The sequence below is a fragment of the Sinohyriopsis cumingii genome, chromosome 7 (assembly GCF_028554795.1).
Source record: "Sinohyriopsis cumingii isolate HCF-2022 chromosome 7, ASM2855479v2, whole genome shotgun sequence".
Classification (NCBI taxonomy): domain Eukaryota; kingdom Metazoa; phylum Mollusca; class Bivalvia; order Unionida; family Unionidae; genus Sinohyriopsis; species Sinohyriopsis cumingii.
Window position 1 is genome coordinate 40,155,663 of NC_142967.1, and position 27,308 is coordinate 40,182,970.

At 33.6% G+C, this 27,308-nt stretch overlaps 1 protein-coding gene and 1 long non-coding RNA gene across 3 annotated transcripts in view; both read right to left on the reverse strand.

The window, feature by feature from the left end:
* Positions 1–27,308, reverse strand: part of LOC149795075 (cilia- and flagella-associated protein 46-like) — a 218,449-nt gene that overhangs the window by 132,829 nt on the left and 58,312 nt on the right. Inside the window, exons 17-25 of one of the 2 annotated variants that reach the window (XM_089964779.1) lie at positions 26,090–26,207; positions 24,406–24,417; positions 20,325–20,454; positions 15,962–16,096; positions 14,835–15,015; positions 13,413–13,546; positions 4,192–4,404; positions 1,595–1,823; positions 832–981 (exon numbers count right to left, since the gene is read on the reverse strand). In XM_089964779.1, coding sequence (XP_089820905.1) covers positions 832–981; positions 1,595–1,823; positions 4,192–4,404; positions 13,413–13,546; positions 14,835–15,015; positions 15,962–16,096; positions 20,325–20,454; positions 24,406–24,417; positions 26,090–26,207 — 1,302 coding nt within the window. The remainder of the gene's footprint in view (positions 1–831; positions 982–1,594; positions 1,824–4,191; positions 4,405–13,412; positions 13,547–14,834; positions 15,016–15,961; positions 16,097–20,324; positions 20,455–24,405; positions 24,418–26,089; positions 26,208–27,308) is intronic. The other variant, XM_089964780.1, reaches the window with a different exon arrangement.
* Positions 9,165–10,516, reverse strand: LOC149795076 (uncharacterized). Its single transcript, XR_016422084.1, has 2 exons — positions 10,423–10,516; positions 9,165–9,611 (listed from the first exon to the last, which is right to left on the reverse strand). It is a non-coding gene; the product is annotated as an uncharacterized LOC149795076 (long non-coding RNA).

A 27,308-nucleotide genomic window follows, 5' to 3' on the forward strand; every position in this document is an offset into this window, starting at 1 on the left:
GCCCATCAACTTGGATCATCAATTTTTATTGATCAGACTATAGACCCTATTTTCATCGGCTTGGATCATTAATGTTTATCAACCAGACTATACATCCTATTCCCATCAACTTGGATCATCAATATTTATCAACCAGACTATACACCCTATTCCCATCAACTTGGACCATCAATTTTTATTGACCAGACTACAGACCCTATTTTCATCGGCTTGGATCATCAATATTTATCAACCAGACTATACACCCTATTGCCATCAACTTGGATCATCAATTTTTATTGACCAGACTATACACCTTACTCCCATCAACTTGGACAACTAGATTATACACACTAACTCATCAACCTAGACTCTATTCTGGTGAGATCACATATGACATCAATAATTTACCAGCTTCCAGTCCTGACAACAAAAAAATTCCTGAGCACTGGGACAAATTGTTCACGTTTTTATAAATTCCAATTTTGAAAAAAAAAACAAAAGTTCAAATTTATGCAGAAAAATAAATATATTTTCACCCATAATTATATGAGTTCAAAGTTATAAAGGACTTACATTTATAAATGTTTTAGCATATTCATTTATCTTAGAATATTTCCATTGTCTATTCACTACCATGGCCAGAGAAAAAAAATACTACTGAGTTAATCCATCTATTATATCCCCTACTTGTCTTTAATATTCGATAGCATCTGGAAAAACGACACCTTTGTTTTTATTATGCCTTGCATGAAGAAGAAACAGCTCAAGGCCATTAACAGTTGTGACTATGACCACATGCTTTGCATGGAGGAGAAAAAACTAAAGATAATTAACAGTTTTGACTAAGACCTCATCCTCAGCTCCCAATGACTTGCTGATCTGCTGTTGTGCCATCTGTTTGACATGGACCCAAGTTTGCAGAATTGGCATCCGAACAGCGATGGGAACAACATCCTCGGGGATACTTCCATTGGTCACTTCGATCACATACTCACACACCTGCAATACATAACTATTTTTATCCATAATAATTTAGCAATATACCAATGACAACAAGTAAATGCTATCTTGTGTAGGTAATCCAAATATTTAGTCTGGTCTTTAAAAAAAAATATTTTATGACTTCTGTTTGCTATTTGATTTTGCTGAATTGTTGCAAGTACTTTTTAAAATTTCCATAATCTATTCTTGCAAGAAAGTATTAAAGAACATAGCTGTTCTCTTAAGCAACATGAAAATAAGATCCACTGATATGGGATGGTAGGTACTTTCATGAAACAAGAGGAAATATTTAGCATACAGTCTGTTAATATAATTCTCTGATATACTTTAAAACTAAATGTACCTTAATTCAAGGTCATACATAATTTACAGAGACTAAACAAGTTTGCAATATTTATTGTGTGTGAGAAAGTACATTTTGTTGGGTCTCCAAGACTGTTTATCTTCAGTCATTTTGATTACAACATTGATTTATGTACATTATTCTGGATCTTTTAATGTTCAATTTCTTTGTTTTCAAACAAAAAAATCAACTGAGGTTAATTCTACTGCAGAAATTTACAAGTCTGAAATTTTTTGTATCGATTTTCCAACACTACATGACGATCACCTCCACAGCCTTTTTTAGATCAGGCATGGCCTCTGGGGAAATAGTTACAGCTGTAGTCTTAATCTTCTGGCTGGGAGGGGCAGCTTTCCCCTTCTTGCCTGAGAGTGACTCAGGGCGAGAGGGTGCTGGGGAGCTGCTTTCAGTACTCTCTTTGTGTGGGGCTGGGATCCAGGGTTTCATCAGGGCATAAGCCATGGAGTTACAGATGTTGATGAGCATCATTGTCTCTCTATAAGAAAAAGAAGAATGGTTTGTATGGTATAGCATTAGGGCTAAAATATTGCCAGGAAAGGGTTATCTTGTATGCGTTGTTTTTCTTAACTGATATCTTTTGATTAAAAAATGGTCTAGTCTGATATCCTTCCCATCTGTCAAACATTCTTTCTTGGGTGAAATGAAAATCCCTGTCTCTATAAAGAACATAGACTATTCCATCTACCTAACAAGGAACAATCAAAATATTATAGCTGAGGTGATAATTCAAGCATCTACCTCCATTAAATAGCAGTCCTTATACAGTGTGACCCTGCTATAGCACGCTCCGTTATAACGCGAATTCGGATATAACGCGGTCGTGGCATGGCTCCCAGAATTTCATATACATGTATTTTTCTTGTACACAAAAAAAAATCTTAAAAAGTACGGAAAAAAAAAAGTAAAAATTTGCTTATCATTTTGGGGAAGAGATCGCGCATGAATAATACAAGACGATCATGACTTGGCTCCTGAAATTTTATATGTATTTTTCTCGTACACGAAAAAGTATTTTTCTCGTACAAGAAGAAGAAAAAATGCATAAAAAGTTTATTCTGGGATCGTGTAGGTGGTCGCCAATGTCGCAAACTTGGATTGTTTTTCCTTATTGGCTGCAAAATATACCATGTGGCTTTTTTTATTTGTTGGCGACATTGTTGGCTGTTTAAATTTTTATATACAACCATTGGTTTGGAGTGCAGAAATTCAGAGACCCCATGAAAGGAAGCCGCAAACTGGACATAAAATGCACTGAAATTTATCTATTGATACATAAACAAATTCTTTGTCGATACTGACAAACCATCTAAATAGTGCACTGTTATATCATAATCTGCTTATCCTGACATCTAGCATGAGTTCTGTATGTTGTGAAATATCCGATTTTTTGTTGTTGACATTTCTGGTAATGGAGATCAACCGGATGAGGCATTGTCTCATAATCTATCTTTCATCGGATTTTCGGCTGCTCGCTAGTAATTAATATATTTACAAAGACTGACATTTGTATGTGGATGGTAAGTAAAATTCCTCTTCGTTTCACTCAGAATTAAATTCTTCAGAACGCTCACATTTTCTGTAATAATCCCTGTCATCAGAACACCTGCGTCTCTATCATCCATTGACCCTTTGTTAATTTTCAGACGCATGCGTGGAAGGCAGCATCACAGTGCTACCACAAATGTAAAAAAATAAATTTAAAAAAAATAAAAAATACATGTTACTTATTAGTTTATTCAGTAGGCATGGAGGGACAGTAATTAGAAATGTCTAAACGATGGCCAATTCCTTTTTAAAACTGTACCTAGATAAAATAGTTTGCTGAAATTTCAAAGGAAACAGATTACCTTTGAAGCAAAGACTGTTATGAAAACGTGCTCAGCAAATGGAAAAAATACCAGTCTCAATCATGCAATACAATTATTTGATGTTGCCGCCACAATAAGAAATGGGCATTCATTTGGTTCTCCAAAGCTGTCCTTTAGCGGTGACTTCAATAGCACATGCTCCCTTCATCAAAGAAAGCCGACTACATTCTTTCAATAACAGCAAAGAACTTTTCTTCAAAGGAAGTCAGTACCAATCTTAAATAAAAGTGATGGAATCTGATGGAATTTTGCATTTTCCAATGTGACTGGAACACGTTAACTGTGCTGTGAAAGTTTCCTTTTTGTAGGGAAAAGTTTATGCCAACGGCGGCTTAAAATGGAAACTAACTTTTACCGACCTGGAACGTACTTTAAAGTAAATGTGCTTCGTCATTCCTTACGTGATTGTGCTATGTTTTTCCACTGAATTCAGACCAATATGACCTGTTACAAAATTAATGAATATTTTAAAGCTGTGTGTGTATATTTTCGATGGAATCACTTGTATTGTGGATTCAATGTATATGATGAGGTTCGCAAGCGAGTACACGGTGTTGATACTCTATTCATGCTATACATTAGACATTTATATATAAACAGGATTCACGTATATGTACCAATTCATGGTTCTCTAAATAAAGTAAACTATTATATTATGTCTTCTCTGTTTTCACTACAGGTGTATTTCTCATTTAATATGCATCAATTCAAGATGGTAACTGTGCTGACGAAGCACGTATTTTACCGCCCGCATTTATTACCCCCCCCCCACCAATTTTTTTTTGTTTTGGGGGGGTACATTTTTTCAGCTAACTGACTTGGTTGCATATAACACGGTTTGGTATATAACGCGGTCGGGTTTTATGGCTCCCAATTACCGTGTTATAGCGGGGTCACACTGTACATGTTAGTTCTACCAGTTCTACTTAATTGTTGTTACATGTTTAATATTAAGGTTATTTCAACTGGCCTTACTTAGCATGTCCCACAATCTTAAGTCCATCAAACACAGCTGTTAGGGTGTCCAGGATTTCACGGTGTCGATTCTGTGTAAAGATATGGTTGTTGTAGTTCCATATGTAGGCAGAAGCACAGCAAACAAGCCATGCCTCCTCAAGTTCCACCCCCAAATTCAGACCTCGAAGAAAGCTGTTAATTGCAAGATCTGTCAGAGAATGGATCCAGTCACTGGAGGCAGAAAGGAAAATGAATCATTTACAATAAAAGTTCAAAGTGATCAAAACAAAAAAGTGAACGTAATAAATGATAAATTTTGAAAATCAATTTAAAAGACAAGTGTATGATAACAGATTCATTTAAAGCAAAGTTAAAAGTTAATTATAATACTCTGAACTGTCTTAGAGTATAAGCATGTAAAGTGTGCCCTATTGTTCACTTCAAAGCCAATGTAATGAAAAATTTATATTCAGTGAGACTTCACTATATGACTTGTCTCATACAGGGTAACTACTTGAGTTGCTATGTGATATGATGTATCTATGCAGGAACTCCTTGTCTTATCTCATATGGGGTAACTTCCCGAGTTCCCATGTGACATGATGTATCTCTGCAATACCTACTTGTCTGATATCATAAAAGGGTAAATTAGTTCCCATGTGAAATGATGCATGTGTGCAAGAGTGTGTGTGTGATTTGGATTTTTAATGTCATATTGCTACAGTGTCTGCAGTGTGGCAGTTTATAGTGATGTCTAGCACTGGGGCATCATGCCGCAGACATGTAGCATGATGTGCCACCCAGTCACATTATCCTGATACCAGGCCAACCTTCTTAACACTAACCTCTTAATGCTGAGCACCAAGCGAGGCAGCTGTTAGTACCATTTTTGTAAGTCTTAAGTATGACTCAGCCGGGGATCAAACCCACGACCTCCCGTATCCAAGGCAGACGCATCTGAGAAAGATCTCCTTGTATTATCTCCCATGTGACAAGATGTATATGTGCAAGAATTCCTTTAATGTCTTATCTTAAATGTGATAACTACTTGAGTTTCAATGTGTTACATACATTAAATTTGTATTGTGTGATTGACCTTGTCCATAACTGAGTGTAGGAGTTTTGGATTAAATGACTAATGTTCACTTGGATTTGAGTTCAGGACATTGGTTTTCCCCTCAACTCCTGGTCTACCTGATGTTTGCCATGTTCTTTATTAAAGTTTAAGTAATGGACCTGATCTTGTTTATAACTTAGAAAGTTCTGGAAATGAACTTCTGACCCTCATTCTGTCCTATTATTATTCCTATCTTGACATCTGTAGTGGAAAGAGTCTTTTAGTAATGTCCTGTTATGATTTGAGAGGATTTATTTAATTTAAATTCTTCATTGGAATTACAAAGCACTCATTAATACTTTTGGATTAAATCACATTTTTAGATGATGTGAATTCATTTAGAGACACTCTTGAATATATCATTGTGACACATCAAGACTACAAGACTGTCAGCACTATTCCTGGTAATTGGTATACCATCACATTCAAGATTAAAATTCATTCAGAACACTACTGGAATTCATTTGGGATACTTTTGAACTTGTGATAAAACTTTCAGGACCTTATATTATATGGGATAAAACTTGAGAGCCTTGGAATACTATGACATTTATGAGTGAAAACTCATCTGTACAATTCCAATGTAACTTAACATCTCAAAGACATCAGGCTGTTTTATCTGGCCATCAGTTTCAAACTGTTACAACAGAGTTTAAAAATCTATCGGAAGCAGTTTTGTGTCTTATATCCCTGTTTCCAGACTGATTCAAATACAGTCATCATGAAAACATCAGCAAATGCATTTACTTCATTCTTGATGTCTGACATCTCTGGAGTTTTGTGGTGCCCAAGATAAAGAATCAGCTGTAAACATTTGACTTCCACGAATGAAAATAAAGCAAATATAAAAATTTTTCACTCAAAGATGGAGGTTGTGAATTCTTCCAGAGGGCACTCATTTAGTCCTTTCAAAAATAAAATGTAAGTAACAGTTTATGATCTGTTTCAACTTCCAGGATACCATGGACATAATCCAATTGTTGTGGGTTTTATAGCTGCCTAGGTCAGCCCAGGGTGGGTGTGGGCTGTCTTGGTGTGTCCTTAGGAAAGACACTTAGTTCCCATTTCATCAGCATGATGTGGCCAATAATGTGTTAAAAGTGATATCAAAACCAACAAAACAAACAGATGTTTCAACCTCCACAGATTGACCATATTTCTATTGATGAGATGTTCATTTATGAGCATCAAAGTTATGCAGCTTAATGGCTCTATGATTTGGTGAAAACTCAAGCATAGGCTGCTGAAAGCCATGGATAACAATGGCTCTATACTTTGGTGAAAACTCAAGCATAGGCTGCTGAAAGTCATGGATAACAATGGCTCTATACTTTGGTGAAAACTCAAGCATAGGCTGCTGAAAGCCATGGATAACAATGGCTCTGTACTTTGGTGAAAACTCAAGCATAGGCTGCTGAAAGCCATGGATAACAATGGCTCTATACTTTGGTGAAAACTCAAGCATAGGCTGCTGAAAGCCATGGATAACAATGGCTCTATACTTTGATGAAAACTCAAGCATAGGCTGCTGAAAGCCATGGATAACAATGGCTCTATACTTTGGTGAAAACTCAAGCATAGGCTGCTGAAAGCCATGGATAACAATGGTTCTATACTTTGGTGAAAATGCAAGCATAAGCTGCTGAAAGTCATGGCCTCATATTGCTCCAGTAACAGTATGGTGCCTTGTCCCTTTTTGACTAGCATTAGCTTAAATCCTGATTGGTAATGCTGAATCGGTTCACCTGATACAAGGTCCTTTTCATCCTCAAAAAGCTTGCTTATGATTCTGTTAAAATCTTGATTGGTTTTTCTGAATCACAGAACTGGTGATTTACATACTCAAAAAGCATGCTTATGATTGAGCTGAAAACGCAATTCGTTTTTGCTGGAACAAGGAAACATCAACTAGTTCACCTGATACAAGAACCTTTACATCCTCAAAATCTTGTTTACGATTTCAGAGTTAAATCCCTATGAATGTTCTTTGCTAAGTGATTTTAATATTGCAGTGAGACTTGACAGATCTGGCCAAACAATGTACCAAGTTGTTCATTGTTCCAATTAATAATTGCAGATTTTCTTGCATGTTTGTCTCTTAATGCATTACATTGCATAGTCCTGACCATCTGTGGATCTGACTCCATGAACTGCCTTGATCTTCTATGGATCTGACACCATGCCATCCTTTGATATAACATCACCCAAAAATATGAGTTTTGAAACATTCTAATGAAGGCTGTGTGACAGTCCTACTGCATGAATCATTGTTGCAGCAGTCATGATTTTTTTATATTCTGGGTGGATATGTGTGGTTAAACTGACATCATTAATAGAGACATGTTTTAGTGGAAATTTTACATCTATGTGACCATACCTTCAAGATTTCAAAAGCCATCATGCTGTATGTCGAATCTGCACCACTTTCATTTAAAACTAACTACTGTGATAGCAAGTCAAGATCAGCACCATTTAATTTCAGAATTAACTACTGTCATAACATGTTTTGATGAGTACCATTTTAATTTAGAACTACTGTCATAACATGTCTTGACGAGTACCATTTTAATTTAGAACTACTGTCATAACATGTCTTGACGAGTACCATTTTAATTTAGAACTACTGTCATAACATGTCTTGACAAGTACCATTTTAATTTAGAACTACTGTCATAACATGTCTTGATTAACACCATTTTAATTTAGAACTACTGTCATAACATGTCTTGACAAGTACCATTTTAATTTAGAACTACTGTCATAACATGTCTTGATTAACACCATTTTAATTTAGAACTACTGTCATAACATGTCTTGACAAGTACCATTTTAATTTAGAACTACTGTCATAACATGTCTTGATTAACACCATTTTAATTTAGAACTAATTAATATTAATTGATATCATAACAAGTCTTGATCAGCACTATCTACATTTAGAACTAACCACTATCGTAACAGCTCTTGATAAGTGTAGCAGGGACAGTTTATGTAATTTAACTTTTTCAATTTTTCTAGTCTTGTACATAATCATATTCAATAGAATCCACGTTTCAAGAAATTTGCTCCTTTCTGCAGTCTAAAACATGGCAGAAAAATCTTTACAGCATGCTCACCACACGACTTTATGGACATTAATGATATGGTTTCACTGGTCTAACTCTGGCTTATATAGCACAGAAAACAACAGGCATGTGTGTTTATGTAAATTAATTAAAGGGTTATTTATAGTACTTAGAATAAACTTTAGATGTCGAAAACAATAATAGTAGGGCAAGATTAAGTGGCTCTAATTATGTACTGGCAGCCAAAATTTCAACTTAGAAATTCTGTGTGGATTTTATAACCAATAGATAGATCTTTATAAAACTAAAAGAACAAAACAAAGATTACATGTCTACCTCGTCTGGTTCAAAAGTTATGGGTAAAAATATTCTCCATAAAATGCAGAGATTTTCTTCAAATTTGTCAAATTGCATAAATGGCCAAATTAAGTAGTTGATATTATCGAAACTAATTGCAGTTTAAGTCTGGAACTTTCCAGATCTCTTACATTCTATACAGAGACATTGCTCAATTTTTTTGGGAACTCAATTATCGGAAATAACAATGTAGCAGACCCCCCAAATTAACGATCTTCACTAAACTGGTCAGCGGCAAATACAGCCACAAATATTAAAAATTCAATATCTTGGCCATTTATTTATCAATTTTTAAAATTTAAGGTGTATTGTGTTCAGATTGCTGTAATCTATCTAACGATTCTATATTCCGTGGATTTAAAAGAATTTAAAAAAAAACATCTCCCTACCCCCTGGGCAAAACTTACATGATGTCAACATACAACCACACAAAAAAGTAAAATCTGCACAACCAGTAACAAAATTTTATTGAAATATAAAAATTCATGTTATTTAACAAATTCAATATCAAAATGTTATGTCTGTTTGGAAAATCCCCAGTCAGCTTTGCATAATATCAAAATCTCAATAAAACAAATACTGCAGGAAATCTTTAAGAAACAACAAAACATCTGATTCAGAAATTGATTCTAAATTTGCTTCTGCAGCAGCTCTCAGCGCATGATGCATCTCCTTCTGCAAATTTGTATGCCTAAAATCATCTTGACATGAGGCTGAGCAAATCTTTTCAAAAAGTTCTTTAATTTGATCAGAAGTGACCGGAAATTTACTTTTAAGCTGATGGAGCTGGATCAAAAAACTTGAAGGTGATGACATCTTGCTCTTGATGCTCAAGGGCTATTTTTCTCCTTTGCCCTTTTTAATCAACCATGTAGACATACGGTGGAAGTCTTCATTCTCTGTAAAAGTGCAAAACAGCACAGTTAATAATTTATAAGACCTTTATCAGTGCAAGATTTGGGAAACTGATTTTTTTTCTTCCACAGTTTGAAACTTAAACATTGCAAACAAAAATTATCAAACTTTTAATATTTTTTTTGTGTATATTCTAGATTGAGATATTCAGGTGGTAGAATTTTAAATGTTTAACTTTGTGAGCATATTTTGTTTTATTTTACTTTACCAAAAAACGTTTTGATATATTTATACATAATACCAAATCATGACATTGAATGATTGATTGCTAGATTGGGAGGATGGAAATGTGTTTTTTGTTTATTTTTATAGCAAAGAAACAGACAGACATACAGAGATTAATTACTATTTGTGTATGATAACAGTATAAAAGTGTTGATTTCCCAGAGAGACCAACTAAAAATAACAACGAAACTTCGACCAAGAAAAATATTTGGATGAAAACAACAGAACGAAGAAATACATCGTAACAGAAACCTACTTCCAGTTTATAAACGTCCAATAACTGTGAGAAAATGAGCAAAAAAAACAAAATATTTATGAACAGAATGATTAATTATTCACTCATTTTACTAATTCATCGAATCAATATAGGTAGTTACTATTTATTAAAATTTAATCACTCTCGCAGTCTCGGAATGCAAGATAGGTTAAAATACGGTAATTGTGAACTTCCTGTCGCAGTATACACGCATTTTATCGAAGAGTATCTTATTTAATCCATTAAAATTAAAATAAAAGAAATGCATAAAAATATTCATGAATGTTTGGAAAAGCAAGAAAAACAATACTTACCAATGTGCTTTGCAATTTCTCACAAACGAGACCAAAATCTGGACCACCTGTTGATGAGAGGTCAGCCATTTCATTCGGAATCACCTCACAGGGCGTGACTCGAGATATCTGAATATGACCTTGCGGTTTACACGCTTGCAATTGGCTGCCTTTAATAAGATCTCGAAGCCATGCATATCATTAAATTCAGCGAAAATTGGGCTTTCCAGCGCATATAGGTATCATATATCAATTTTTAAAAATGGCCGAGATATTTAGCCGGGAAAATGAACCTATTTTTTGAATGCTTACCAAGAAAAGTTAATTTAAACATACATATTTCAAACTTATATGAAAATAAAGGCCGTTCCCTGCTCTACCATGTGGTGCTATTTTTAGGTGTTGACCCGGTGACTTCGGAGTTTAAATGGAATTTCCCTAGCGAAGGCAATATTTCTTGCTTTCACTGCGAGGCGCTCAGCTGACCGAATCGTGCCCAACAATGAAACTGTGTTTTTTTTAGATGAAAATTAATGTTCATTCTCTTATTTTTATCAACAAACCAAACAAACAGTTAAAAAGAGCAAGAAATGAACTTTATTTCAGCATAAATTGTAATATTGGTGGTTCATCTAACAATGACGATATAGCTCGTAGAAGATGATCGTTTTTACGTTGCTCTGTCGAAAGTGCTACACGTCTTAAGGGAGGCTGCCAGTACATACTCTAATTAGTAATAGTAACTTGTATAGAGTTTTATTTTATCATTGACAATCTTTGCCATCCCTCTACATATAAAGAATGTTTACTGAACTGCAGATATTTTGCTGCAGAGGTTGAAAGTGAGTGTAGATATGTAGTAATCATTTATATGTTAATAAATCAACGTCTGGACAATTTGTTATTGAGATATCGAAGGTTTAAGATAGGAAACATATCTGTGCATCAGAAACACTCAAACCAGTAAGAGAAATATATCAGGATGTCTCTTGAGAAGTCTGCTAGCTTGATATGTGTAGATTGCAGCAATGGTTATCAGGAGAGTCTCTGAATTTAAAATTGGGCATAGTGAAAAGCAACTGTTAAATATGTAGCCTAAATGTTGTTTGTTTGGTCCAACTGATAATTCCCCAATGAAGCTGACACTTCCACAACAATAAAACATCAACACCATTTTCATGTAGAACTAACTAAAAATCATAACAAGTCTTGATCAACACCTCTCTTCATTTTAAACTATATATCATAAGCCTCCATCGGCACCAACTAGATATTATAACAAGTCTTGATCAACACCTCTCTTCATTTCAAACTATATATCATAAGCCTCCATCAGCACCAACTAGATATTATAACAAGTCTTGACCAGCACCTCTCTTCACTTCAAACTATATAAGTCTTCATCGGCACCAACTAGATATTATAACAAGTCTTGATCAACACCTCTCTTCACTTCAAACTATATAAGTCTTCATCAGCACAAACTAGATATTATAACAAGTCTTGATCAACACCTCTCTTCACTTCAAACTATATAAGTCTTCATCGGTACAAACTAGATATTATAACAAGTCTTGATCAACACCTCTCTTCACTTCAAACTATATAAGTCTTCATCGGCACAAACTAGATATTATAACAAGTCTTGATCAACACCTCTCTTCACTTCAAACTATATAAGTCTTCATCGGTACAAACTAGATATTATAACAAGTCTTGATCAACACCTCTCTTCACTTCAAACTATATAAGTCTTCATCAGCACAAACTAGATATTATAACAAGTCTTGATCAACACCTCTCTTCACTTCAAACTATATAAGTCTTCATCAGCACAAACTAGATATTATAACAAGTCTTGATCAACACCTCTCTTCACTTCAAACTATATAAGTCTTCATCAGCACAAACTAGATATTATAACAAGTCTTGATCAACACCTCTCTTCATTTCAAACTATATATCATAAGTCTTCATCGGCACCAACTAGATATTATAACAAGTCTTGATCAACACCTCTCTTCACTTCAAACTATATAAGTCTTCATCAGCACAAACTAGATATTATAACAAATCTTGATCAACAACTCTCTTCATTTCAAACTATATATCATAAGCCTCCATCAGCACCAACTAGATATTATAACAAGTCTTGATCAACACCTCTCTTCATTTCAAACTATATATCATAAGTCTTCATCGGCACCAACTAGATATTATAACAAGTCTTGATCAACACCTCTCTTCACTTCAAACTATATAAGTCTTCATCAGCACAAACTAGATATTATAACAAGTCTTGATCAACACCTCTCTTCACTTCAAACTATATAAGTCTTCATCAGCACCAACTAGATATTATAACAAGTCTTGATCAACACCTCTCTTCATTTCAAACTATATATCATAAGCCTCCATCAGCACCAACTAGATATTATAACAAGTCTTGATCAACACCTCTCTTCACTTCAAACTATATAAGTCTTCATCAGCACCAACTAGATATTATAACAAGTCTTGACCAGCACCATGATTTTCAATTAGAACCAACTTGATATCATAACAAGTCTTTCAATAAAAACCAAAACTGATTTAGTGTATAGTGTTTTTATCACTCATGCTTTGACGAGGTCCATAAACAATGGCAACTCTCTCTCTCTCTGAACAAATAACTTCTATCTTGATAAATAGACATATTTGTCATTTCCAGTAAGCAGCAGACTATATTGCAAAAGCTGACACATAGAATTTCATTGTTTTAATAGCGAATGTTGTATGCTAACTAGGGCAAGGAGGCACTTCTGTATAATTCATACATCTATTCCCTTACAAAATAATAATAATAATAATAATACTATTCTTTATTCATGGAGGATAACTCATTTAAAACTATTCTCCCTTGTGGCCCTATTAAGTAAAATGATCAATATAAGTATATCTCTGTACAGCACATCAAACTACACAGTCAAGGTTTATCTTCAGAGAAATTAAAACCAGTATTATTAACTCACCAGTATTCTATCCAGTCTGGGTCCTCCTCAGGTTTCTTGGCAACATAACCTTTTGGATGTTTACTTCTGTCCACTGGTGGGATTGGCATGTCATTCAGCTGCACCCCCTCAGAGCGAAGGAGATGAACAGTGGACTGTACAACAGAAAATAAATCACCATGATTACAGGAAGCAGCTGGCTGCTTAAAAGCAGAGACAGAGCTACTACATTTGCAATCATTCCATCCAACTCCACTCCACTGATCTGTTTCATCCTATGATTCATACATGACAATGAAACATTTCTAATAATTCATATATCAGTAGATTTGTTCCACAGAACCCAATTTCTCAAATGTATCCATACTATAACTTATGCCTAACCCACCCAAAAACCAGAGTACCAAGACGATACCACCTACCTTGGACAGGTAACCCCACAGAACCCAGAAGATACCACCTAACTTGGATAGGTGCCCCCAGCCACCTACCTGGGACAGGAAATCCCAAGGAATCCAGACAATACCACATACCAACTTATACTGGCCGCCATGTATAGCCTATCTTGTGCTGGAAAATGGCATTAAACCCTACAACAACAACAACAACAACACCCAACTTAAAAATAACCCTAAAGAACCAAGAAGATATCCCCAACATTGGACAAGTAAACTCAAAGAACCCAAAATATACCCCCTACCTCAGAAAAGAAATGCACAAGAACCCAGAACATACTATCTACCATGGACAGGTAACTCCCAAAAATGTAGAATATACCACCTACCTTAGACAGGTAACCCCCAGAGAACCCAGAAGAAACCACATACCTTAGTTAATCCCACAGAACCACAGGTAACCATATAAAGTTTGCATAACAAGCATGAATCTACACTTATTTTTTATGAGTGTTCATTGTTAGTGTTTCTTTTCTCAGCATAAATAAATCTAAAGTTTCAATATTTATCCTCAGCCATCAAATTTAAAAGCATGCCTTATAAATACAGTTAATAAACAAAAGGCATAATGGGGCAAACAGAATTTGAGAGAGAAGAACAAACACACATATTTTTGCAAATTACACAATCAAGAAGATCATAGCTTTAGAAGATGAAAGTTTTGATCTTTAATAAAAAAAAATTTACTTTATGATATGCATCTGGACCTATTTAGCTAAAAAACAATACCAGAGGGCCTGTTTGTGCTTATTTTTTGTTGATGCTTAGGTTACTTTAAATATACCAGAGTACATGAGTGTGCATATTTTCTGCAGACGCTTATTTTTATGTATGAGCTAACTATCCAGATTTTACAGCACTAATGAATGTGCCAGAAACCAGGATTAAACCCCAAACCTCAGAGATGCAAAGCATGAACCAGAACCAAGGTTTTAAACCCAGACCATATAAATGCAAAGCAACTACTAGCTGAATTTTAGGATGTTACCTCTCCATGTATAAAGTTGACCTCTGCCAGCATACGGACAAGGTCCTTGTCATACAACCGGACTGTCTGGACTGGGGTTGTGGGTCTACTTCCAGTTCCTGGTTTATCCTGCAGTTGGCCTGCACTGCTTGATTCTCCTGGAGCATTGTCTGCTGCTTTTGCCTTGTCTGACAGCTTGGCGCTGGCAAAAAAGTAAAAGTAAGACATTACGGTCAAATCTGGTCTATCAACTGCCAGCATATCTCAATCCATAGAGACCAATATTTTTAATACCCTAAAATATTTCCCATTCAATTTACATGCATCAAACCTCTGCTCAGCACAACTAGTGGCAACAATTTCTTGGTCCTGTGTTTATTTACTGCTATATATATGAATGAATGAAATGCAGTATTTATGGAAGGGGTTTAAACCAACTGATTTGCTGGATGATGGGAAAAGTAGTTGTCTTATTACAGAACAGAAGTTGCCTTTTTCCGTAGTGTGACAGGTATTGTTAGATATCTTTACCTACTGCCAGTGACCTAAAACTATTTCTAATTTTAAAAAACAGTTTGTTTTTGAGACAAGAAATGAGTTACATCCCTGTTCTTTATGGTCATGGGTAATTCAATATTTAAAACATTTCTGTAAAGACAGTCAATATTTTAGGTCATGGGTCACAAAGAATAGCCACATATAGGTTCTTTTGATTCCCTATTCATCACAGGCCTCTCACACAAAATAATTTGGGAGAGGACAACAAATACACATATTTTATGATCTAGTTTAATAATGCAAATATAATAATAATAATAATAATAATAATAATAATAATAATAATAATAACAATAATAATAATAAATAATAATAATAATTGGTGCACGTTATTCATAGAAAAACAGTTTGGAAGGTTGAACCTGTGTACAGGGTAGCCACTACTGACAGGTTCGTCTTTGTGTCCACGTGTTATGTGAATATTATTATCTCCTAAAGTTATATTATACCAAAGCCACCTACCCCTCTATCTTGTATAGCTTATACATAACTAGCCAAAATTTTAAATCTATAATATTTAACAAAGTCACCTTGTTCTAAGCCTGCAACAGATGACATTATAAAGTATGATTGCTGATGTGCTTAATTACCTCTCTGTTCTGACAGGAGCGGCATTTTTCCACCTGTTATCATCATACAACAGACAGAACCTAGCAGCAACACGACACACGTCCCAAACTTCTTGTTTCCTGGCTGTTTTGGCCAGATCACCCCATAATCGAGCCCTAAAAAAAATGTGGCAATTTAATGGTTGACGCTGGATGTGGAAAGTCTTGACACAGATGGCATGATACTTACTGACATAAAGGCATCATGATTTCAATCATTTATTACAGAGATATTTTAGGCAGCTATCATGGGCCATATCTATATACCCATTACCCTTGAAAAATAATTTGTAACTATAGAGAATTTATATTTTTGAAAGCTTACTCCTGAATAAAAATGTCACTATTCAGTCTATTTGTTCCTAAAATGAAGGGCCTTGGACCACTGGTCATCTACCACTATCAAGTGTGAATATCCATGACCCTAGATGGTGACTTCATGAATTTGGCACTGGGTAGTTCTAATTTACTGCCTGCCGTAAACATGCACCTGCCCACTGTATATTGTTTAATGCATATCAATGGCAATTGTCTAACATTTTGACATATCCAAACTTATTTTCTACACATGAATGTTACATTCATTTAACCATGTTGACTGGCAAACATTTTGAAATAAGTAAACTTATTTTCTACACATGACATCTAATTATGTTGACTGATGAACATTTTGACATATGCAAACTTATCTTCTACACATGACTGTTACATTCATTAAATCATGTTGACTGATGAACATTTTGACATATGCAAATGTATTTTCTACAAATAACTGTTACATTCATTGAATCTGTTGATTAACACTTTGACACAGCCAAATTTTTTTCTACATGACTGTTACATTCATTAAATCATGTTTGAAAACTTAAGTCAACAATAAGATCACTTGCTCATATTATTTTTTAAAGGCATTATTACAAAAAGTAACAGCAATTTTACCACACATAGAATGTAGTCAACTAAAACTGGCATTAATTAGCAGTGTTTATTTCAAAAGATATATTAATAAACAAGTTTTATAAAATGCACATGTACTTAATTTTCTGCAGGATTTAGACCAGAACAACTATAAATTTGGAAATGATCAGCTAAAAACAAATATTTACTCTTATGTGGTACTGTATAAGTCATTCACTCATAGCCATTATTTATGTTGTGCAGTTCTGTATAAGTCATTCAGTTATATTCATTATTTACTGTTGTGTGGTACTGGATAAGTCATTCACTTACAGCCATTATTTACTGTCAAGTGATACCATGTAAGTCATTCACTTATAGTCATTTTTTACTGTTGTGTGGTACTGTATAAGTCATTCACTTATAGACATTATTTACTGTCAAGTGATACCGTATAAGTCATTCACTTATAGTCATTATTTACTGTTGTGTGGTACTGTATAAGTCATTCACTTATAGACATTATTTACTGTTGTGTGGTACTGTAAAGTCATTCACTTATAGACATTATTTACTGTCAAGTGATACCGTATAAGTCATTCACTTATAGTCATTATTTACTGTTGTGTGGTACTGTATAAATCATTCACTTATAGCCATTATTTACTGTTATGTGATACCATATAAGTCATTCACTGAAAGCCTTAAGTTATTGTCAAGTGATACCCTACAAGTCATTTGCTTATAGCCATTATTTACTGTTGAGTGGTACCGTTATGTCATTCGTTTATAGACATTATTTACTGTCAAGTGGTACTGTATAAGTCATTCACTTGCAGCCATTATTTACTGTTGTGTGATACTGAATAAATCATTCACTTAAGGCCTTTAGTTATTGTCAAGAGATACTGAATAAGTCATTCAGTTATAGCCATTATTTACTGTTGTTTTATCCTGTAAAAGTTGTTTAGTTATAACCATTCTTATTGTCATGTGGTACTGTATAAGTCATTCAGTTATAATCATTATCAGTGTTAACTTCACATCTGAGATATAACAGCTGTCATTCAAGTCTATGTAAACTGTAGTATAAACTATTCCTACTTCATCATTGCTAGTATGACATTAGTTGTCATACTAGTCTGTAGTAAACTGTACTATAACCATTCCTACTTTGTCATTGCTGATATGACATTAGCTGTCATACTAGTCTGTAGTAAACTGTACTATAACCATTCCTACTTTGTCATTGCTAATATGACATTAGCTGTCATACTAGTCTGTAGTAAACTGTACTATAACCATTCCTACTTTGTCATTGCTAATATGACATTAGCTGTCATACTAGTCTGTAGTAAACTGTACTATAACCATTCCTACTTTGTCATTGCTAATATGACATTAGCTGTCATATTAGTCTGTAGTAAACTGTACTATAACCATTCCTACTTTGTCATTGCTAGTATGACATTAGCTGTCATACTAGTCTGTAGTAAACTGTACTATAACCATTCCTACTTTGTCATTGCTAGTATGACATTAGTTGTCATATTAGTCTGTAGTAAACTGTACTATAACCATTCCTACTTTGTCATTGCTAATATGACATTAGCTGTCATACTAGTCTGTAGTAAACTGTACTATAACCATTCCTACTTTGTCATTGCTAATATGACATTAGCTGTCATACTAGTCTGTAGTAAACTGTACTATAACCATTCCTACTATGTCATTGCTAATATGACATTAGCTGTCATATTAGTCTGTAGTAAACTGTACTATAACCATTCCTACTTTGTCATTGCTAGTATGACATTAGCTGTCATACTAGTCTGTAGACATTAGCTGTCATACTAGTCTGTAGTAAACTGTACTATAACCATTCCTACTTTGTCATTGCTAGTATGACATTAGTTGTCATACTAGTCTGTAGTAAACTGTACTATAACCATTCCTACTTTGTCATTGCTAGTATGACATTAGTTGTCATATTAGTCTGTAGTAAACTGTACTATAACCATTCCTACTTTGTCATTGCTGATATGACATTAGCTGTCATACTAGTCTGTAGTAAACTGTACTATAACCATTCCTACTTTGTCATTGCTAGTATGACATTAGTTGTCATATTAGTCTGTAGTAAACTGTACTATAACCATTCCTACTTTGTCATTGCTGATATGACATTAGCTGTCATACTAGTCTGTAGTAAACTGTACTATAACCATTCCTACTTTGTCATTGCTAGTATGACATTAGTTGTCATATTAGTCTGTAGTAAACTGTACTATAACCATTCCTACTTTGTCATTGCTAATATGACATTAGTTGTCATACCAGTCTGTAGTAAACTGTACTATAACCATTCCTACTTTGTCATTGCATGATGATACTGATACTGACACATAACAGTCATGCTGAATTCGACATTAGTCTTGGATACCGGTTGTGGGCCTTTCCCAATCACCCCATTCAAAACCAACAAATTTCCATTCCTTATGTAAAATTTTATTGGTACAAGGGAACTGAATGAGTGTTAGAAAAGAATATGAAAATGGTAAAACTTTTGCCATAAATAAAAAAATACACATACATGGAATACTGTATATATATATATATATATATATATATATATATATATATATATATATATATATATATATATATATATATATATATATATATATATATATGGGGTTAAGGAAATATTTCTTTGAAGCACACAACATGATGCAAGGATGTAATATTTACTGTATATACAGTACCTGCAAAATTTCATCCTTAATAGACCCATATGACAAATTGTAAGGTTTATATGCCTTCATAATAATAAGAAATGAAATAAAATACCAGATCTGTCTTTGTAAAGCACATCTGCCCCCTCTGCAGCCTAAAAATTCTTTCCAAAAAGTTCCAGAAACCAAGAACACTTCCCAAACACATTTAAATACCATACAAATTTTGGACATGTCATCTATATATTATTTGATTTAAGAATCCTACCAATATCATTTACTAAAGTCATCAAAATTTTATTGAAAAAGCCTGTGTCCAAATAGCATATTTTATTTTAAAAAATTACACAAAATGCAACAGTCACTCAAATGACAAGAAAATCTAATCGGATATACCATATAAATAGAAACATTTCCACTAAATTAAATTGTAAATATTATCAAGAAGTTTGGATGTAATTATGCTAATGAGCTAACTGTGATGCATGGACAGACAGGTGCAAAATCAAGAATTCTCCCATTGCACTTGTAGCAGGGATGTACAAATATTCACTCTATTAATGAAAAAAGGTCACAAATAACCACACCATGCAGAATGGGTTGAGTATATTGTTAGGACTTTGGAACTATTATGTTGATATACTCTTCTTATATTGAGTAATCAGCAACTTTATCTTCCACAGCTAAAAATAGTATTTCAGCACTGAACTAACCTTTCCCTGTCATTTTCATCCCCAAGTCTTTTAAGGTGACCTTCAGCCTTTTTCACACACTTGACAAACTGACGTGCCTTGTTGGCAAGCTTCTTGATCTGGGTCAGAGGAGCCTTGCCGCCTGTAACATCTAGCAAGAACAATACAACAGATTATGTTAAAAATGTTTTGCTTCTTGTCACATCTTGCAAAAATCATTCAACAGATCATGTTCAAAAAGTCTTGCTTCTTGTCACATCTAGCAAGAATCATACAGTGGGGTGCTCACCAGTTATTATGTACTTTTGAGAGAGTGACATATGTAAGGTGATGTTGTTTGCATTTAAAACATGCACAGTGGAGAGAATGTTGGTATTATTATTGTATGATTTAATTTTGAATGTATGGCTGAAACATTTTTGCAAGATGTACTTTTGGAAATTGTACATTATCTAAGCACACTGCGAACTAAAATGACTGCTCCCTTGCGCTAAAAACATCAGCCTGAATTAGTCTAAAGTACACTATCCACAGCAGCTATTAAAATAGGGAAAATGAATTTTGCCAGACTAGACAAAAACCAGCTTTTCAAAGTGCAATGAATGAATTACCAAATATATCAAATGTCAAAAAAAAGTTATCGGCTCTTTTTTTATACAATTTACCTCTGAAGTTCAGGAAGTGAAAATGACCAAGTGGAGCTAGCACTTTTGTGAAAGGTGCACATCTGGAGTAAGGCCAAGCTGTACACTCTATAACACATATTACACCCATCAATCATACACCAAAAAAAAAGGGAATTAAAGGCTCTTTGAACTATACCTACGATATACAAGGTCTTTTTTAAACAGCCAGCATAACCTGTGAAGAAAGCTGGGGAAATTCTTTTTCTTTAAAATTCTACCCCTATGCAAAACATGAAATTGTAGAGTGCCACCTTAAAACAAATATAAAAATGTATGCAATTATTTTTTTAATTTTCATATCATTATGCATGATGTTCTGAATAAAATGGTACATTAATACTGATGTTAAGCATGAAAATAAGCTAATTATGCTCATTTTTCTCTTGCTTACATAATTTGCCATGAGGCATGTTTGAGTGAGTAGTGACTTTAATTATCGGGAAATTAGAATTCTTAGAATATAGGAATAAAGTCAACTTAAATTTAAAACTGTTGCATTAAGTAAAAGAAATATATAGTGAAAGTGGTTCTTTTCATTTATTTGCAATAGAATTAAAAAATCAATGACGACAAAGCAAATTTGTTTCTTCCATATTAAACAACAGGAAAATATTTTATCCTTTGACCTTTGATCTTTATGAACCTCATCTGTTCCATCTCTTTTCAAACTGTAAAAATCATTGTTGACATCTCAGGAATAATTCTGGCTAGTTTCATGTTCCTGTCTTTCAGCATAACATTGGCTGCTATGTTGACAAAATGTAACGTGAATTTTTAAAATAGCTCACTTTTATCATGGGGGGCTGGATTTGTTAGAGACTCTGACACTAATAAAATAACTTTCTGTGGGGGGAAATACAGGAGAATTATTTAAAAGGACTGTTTTTATGCTTGCAACTTAAATGTTTCAGCCATACATTCAAAATTAAATCATACAATAATAATACCTATGTGCTCTTTAAGGGGGTGCTAACCAGTTATTACGTATTTTTGAGAGAGTGAGATACGTAAGGTGAAGTTGTTTGCATTTAAAACATGCACAGTGGAGAGAATGTTGGCATACCTCTATGCTACTTTAATATAATGTGGCTGACATTTCTTCGGATATTGTACTTTTGGAAATTGTACATTATCTAAGCACACTGCGAACTAAAATGGCTGCTCCCTTTTGCTAAAAAAATCAGCCTGAATTAGTCTAATGTACACTATCCGTAGCAGCTATTAAAATTGGGAAAATGAATTTTGCCAGACTAGACAAAACCAGCTTCTGAAAGTGCAATGAATGTATTACCAAATATATCAAATGTAAAAAAAAAGTTATTGGCTCTTTTTTATACAATTTACCTCTGAAATTCTGGAAATGAAAATGACCAAGTGGAGCTAGCACTTTTTGAAAGGTGCACATCTGAAATAAGGCAAAGCTGTATACTCTATAACCCATATTACACCCATCAATCATACACCAAAATAAAGGGATTAAATGCTCTTTGAATTATACCTAAGATATACAAGGTCTTTTTATGATAGCCAGTATAATCTGTGAGTCAAGCCAGGGAAATTCTTTTTCTTTAAAATTCTAATCCTATGCAAAATATGAAACTGTAGAGTACCACCACAGCAGATCATGTTAAAAAAGTCTTTCTTCTTGTCACATCTAGCAAAAATCATACAACAGATCATGATCAAAAAGTCTGCTTCTTGTCACATCTAGCAAGAATCATAGAACAGATCATGTTCAAAAATGTCTTGCTTCTTGTCACATCTAGCAAGAATCATAGAACAGATCATGATCAAAAAGTCTTGCTTCTTGTCACATCTAGCAAGAATCATAGAACAGATCATGTTCAAAAATGTCTTGCTTCCTGTCACGTCTAGTAAGAACCAAAAAACAGATAATGTTCAAAAAACCTTCCTTCACATCATTTCTATAGTACAAGTCACATGGGTCTTATAGGCATTGAACACTATTTCAGTAATGGGTGTAATTTTTTAGAATTTTATTCTACATACCTTTAAGTGGTAAGTATTCACTTCATTTGGATTTGTATACATCCATATCCCTTTGAAAGGTCATTATTCAAATGCCCCAAGAGGTGCATGTGGCAAAATCAATGTTAAAGTACAAAAACAATTTTGGACAAAATGAACCTAAAGGTGTGAACCAGTACAATCCTGGTTAAATGCTGCACATTATGATGTCACAATGAAAGCTACACATATTGATAAACAAATTTCGTACTACCCTATATTGTGACGATTCCACTCGCTGCACTCTCATTTTGACCCAAGTTTAGTACATGGCCCCCACTGTAAAAGTCCACAGGAAGTTTCTTGGTGACAGTTATGGTGCAGAGGATTCAATAATCAGGACTGAATAGACTTAGGCTAACGAAAATTACTGTTAAATTTTAAGAGAATAATTTATATTTAATTTAAAATGAACAAATGTGCATACATGACCCATGTAACTTGTACTATAGTAAGAACCATACAACAGATAATGTTCAAAAAGCCTTATTTTCTGTCACATCTAAGAAGAATCATACAACAGATCATGGTCAAAATAAAGAATCAAATATCTTAAAACATACAAAACTGACTAACTCAATAATATTTAAACTTTACATTAAAGATTAACCTAATCTGTATTTCCTGAATTCCATATATAGTCTACACCGGACCCAAAACTGGATGATCCTTCTGACTGACTGAAGCTATTACAAATGTAAAATTAATATTATTTTGTAATTTTATATGTAATTAACTTGATCACAGATTGCAACAATTACGGACCTGATAAGGAACAGCCAAGTTTGATTTAAACTATGAACTTCAAGTCTGTGAAAACTAGATGCAGAAACTAAAGAAAACAGGATTTATCACAAGTAAATCAAAAATGACAATTTTAACTCCAGTAATCTTAATGTTTGACTAATTGGGCAAAGGCACAAAATTGACAGGAAGGTGCCACAGCCCAAGTGTAGACTATATATCCAGTTTGAATTATTGAGTGAAAAACAAAAAAGTTACAATGTTGGATCCAGTGGTCATTTACTTGTTTGCCTCAAAATCATTGGTCTTTGTGTTGTTCAAATAAAATATGAGCAAATGAAAAAGTCGTTCATTTATTAAACTGCCCTTTTAAACAGATTAACCATACAAGCTTTCTTTCTTCCCTTTAATACTCTTGGGAATTGCAAAATCAACATTTAACCAAAAATGCATTTCAAGTAAGTGAAACAAAGAAAACGAAAAAGATGCATAACAAATAACCATTTTTCTGAGAATATAAACAATAAATGGTGAGAATATACTAAATATAATTCAAATATACAGAAGCAAAATCTGATCAAAGTTCAAACACAAATGCAACACATCTGGAACATAAATTAAAAAAAAAAATCTGGTGAAAGTACCCGGCTCTTGTTCTGTCAATATAAAGTGGATCATATGTAAATGTCTGTAGCTCACAAATCAAGAAAATTGTGTAATTCATTTGCATTTCATTTTAAAAATGCAAAATATAAGATTCTTTTTATCATATGAAAAATCACACTAATTTATGGCAAACACAGCTGACAAATATCAAGTGGTTTGACTTGATTATGTTTAGGTATCATACCAAAGTATGCTTAGATATCATGCCAAATTATACTTAGATGTCATGACAAATTATACTTTGATGTCAAACCAAATTATGCTTACATGAAATATCAAATTATGCTTAGATGTCATACCAAATTATGCTTAGATATCATGCCAAATTATACTTAGATGTCATACCAAATTATACTTAGATGTCAAACCAAATTAAACTTACATGTCAGAACAAATTATACTTTGGTGTCATAACAAATTATACTTTGATGTCAAACCAAATTATGCTTACATGAAATATCAAATTATGCTTAGATGTCATACCAAATTATGCTTAGATGTCATACCAAATTATACTGAGATGTCAAACCAAATTATACTTATATGTCATAACAAATTATACTTAGATGTCATACCAAATTATACTTAGATGTCAAACCAAATTATGCTTACATGTCATAACAAATTATACTTTGATGTCATATCAAATTATACTTAGATGTCATACCAAATTATGCTCAGATCTTGTGTGACAAAAGGGACAACAGATAAGGGACAAATGAATTTGGTTTATGTCATGTCATACCAAATTATGCTTAGATGTCATACCAGACTATGCTCAGATTTTGTGACAAAATGATATACTACAATAAGGGACAAATTAATTTGGTATATGTCATGTCATGCCAAATTATGCTTATATCTTGTGTGACAAAATGACATATGATATAAAGACAATATGAATCTGGTTTATGTTATATCAATTATGTTTAGACAAAAACAAATGAATCAGGTTTGTGTAATGTCCAGTCAATTATGCTGTGATCTTGCGTGACAAAATGACATAGACACATAAGTGACAAATTAATTTTGTGTATGTCATGTCATACCAAATTATGCTTAGATCTTGTGTGACAAAATGACATATGACAATATGAATCTGGCTTATGTTATATCAATTATGTTTAGACAAAAACAAATGAATCTGGTTTGTGTAATGTCCAATCAATTATGCTGTGATCTTGTGTGACAACATCATATATGACATTAAAGGAAAGCATGAATCAGGTTTATGTCATGTCATAACAACTATGCTTAGATTTTGTGACAAAACGATACATGAAATTTCATTTAAGGAAAGCATGAATCAGGATTATGTCATGTCATAACAATTATGCTTAGATTTTGTGACAAAATGATAGGTGGCATTTAAGGAAAACATGAATCGGGTTTATCTCATGTCATAACAATTATGCTTAGATTTTGTGACAAAATGATACATGACACTTAATGAAAGCATGAATCAGGTTTATGTCATGTCATAACAATTATGCTGAGATTTTGTGACAAAATGATATATGACATTTCATTTAAGGAAAGCACGAATTGGGTTTATGTCATGTCATAACAATTATGCTTAGATTTTGTGACCCAAAAAATGAATCTGGTTTACGTAATGTTAAAGTAAAGACCTCATGTAAATAAACATGTTAGGTAACTAACCTTTAGTGTCACTTTCACTGTCCAAGACAAGTTGGAAGGCATCAGGGGCCAGGGCCTCACCTGCCTTTACCAGCAGGGATCTCTTCATACGAATTGTCCCGGAGTCAGCCTTCCTTGCCTGAAAACAAACAATAAAAGTGGGAGTTTTGCTCATCAATTGTTGATTTGTCATCTCTTCTTACCAATGATATGTGGATACTAGAACATAATGATTAAGATAAGACCTCAATCGAGGGCAGGGTGTCCTCTATCTGAGTTAATTTATATAAATAAACACAGGATATTTTTTAATGCACTAATATTTGATATATGTATACTTCATCATGTATAATAACAAGCATGATACTTCAATGAGCGGAAAGCCACATATTAAAATTAAATATATTTTGAGCCACAAATTGAAATATACCCAATATAAACACAGGAAACAGAAGTCTTTGTTTTATAATATACCAATCCTAATCCTAAATCAAAACTTAGAGGAGGAAAGTCATCTTTCATCCCACAACCCCAGGAATCATACTAATACTATAAGAACATACTATATACTAATACTATAATAATATACTATATACTAATACTATAATAATATACTATATACTAATATTATACTAATATACTGCATATTAATACTATACTAATATACTAATGCTATACTAATATCCTATGTGCTAATAATTTCTAATATACCATATACTAATGCTAATATAATATATTATAATATTATACTAATATACTATATACTTGCCATTGAATTAAAGTTTAGAAAAACAAGTTGCCACCTATATGGTCACTGTCCCCACCACCCACTAAAAGGTCAGAGGAATAATAACTGTAAATAGTACTAAATCAATTAAAGACGGCAGTTTAATATAATATTGTCCAAAATGTTTCTTATCTAGCCAATCATTGACAGCAGTTAGATACAATATGGTCCAAATATTTCTTGAAATCAATATTATCTAATCATAGATACCAGTTCAATATAATAGTGTCCAATACCTTTCTTGAAATCAATACTATCTAGTCACAGACAGCAGTTCCATATAATAGTCCAACACCTTTCTTGAAATCAATACTACCTTTCACAGACAGCAGTTCCACATAATAGTCCAATACCTTTCTTGAAATCAATATTATCTAGTCACAGACAGCAGTTAAATACTGTCCAATACCTTTCTTGAAATCAGTACTGACTAGTCACAGACAGCAGTTCCAC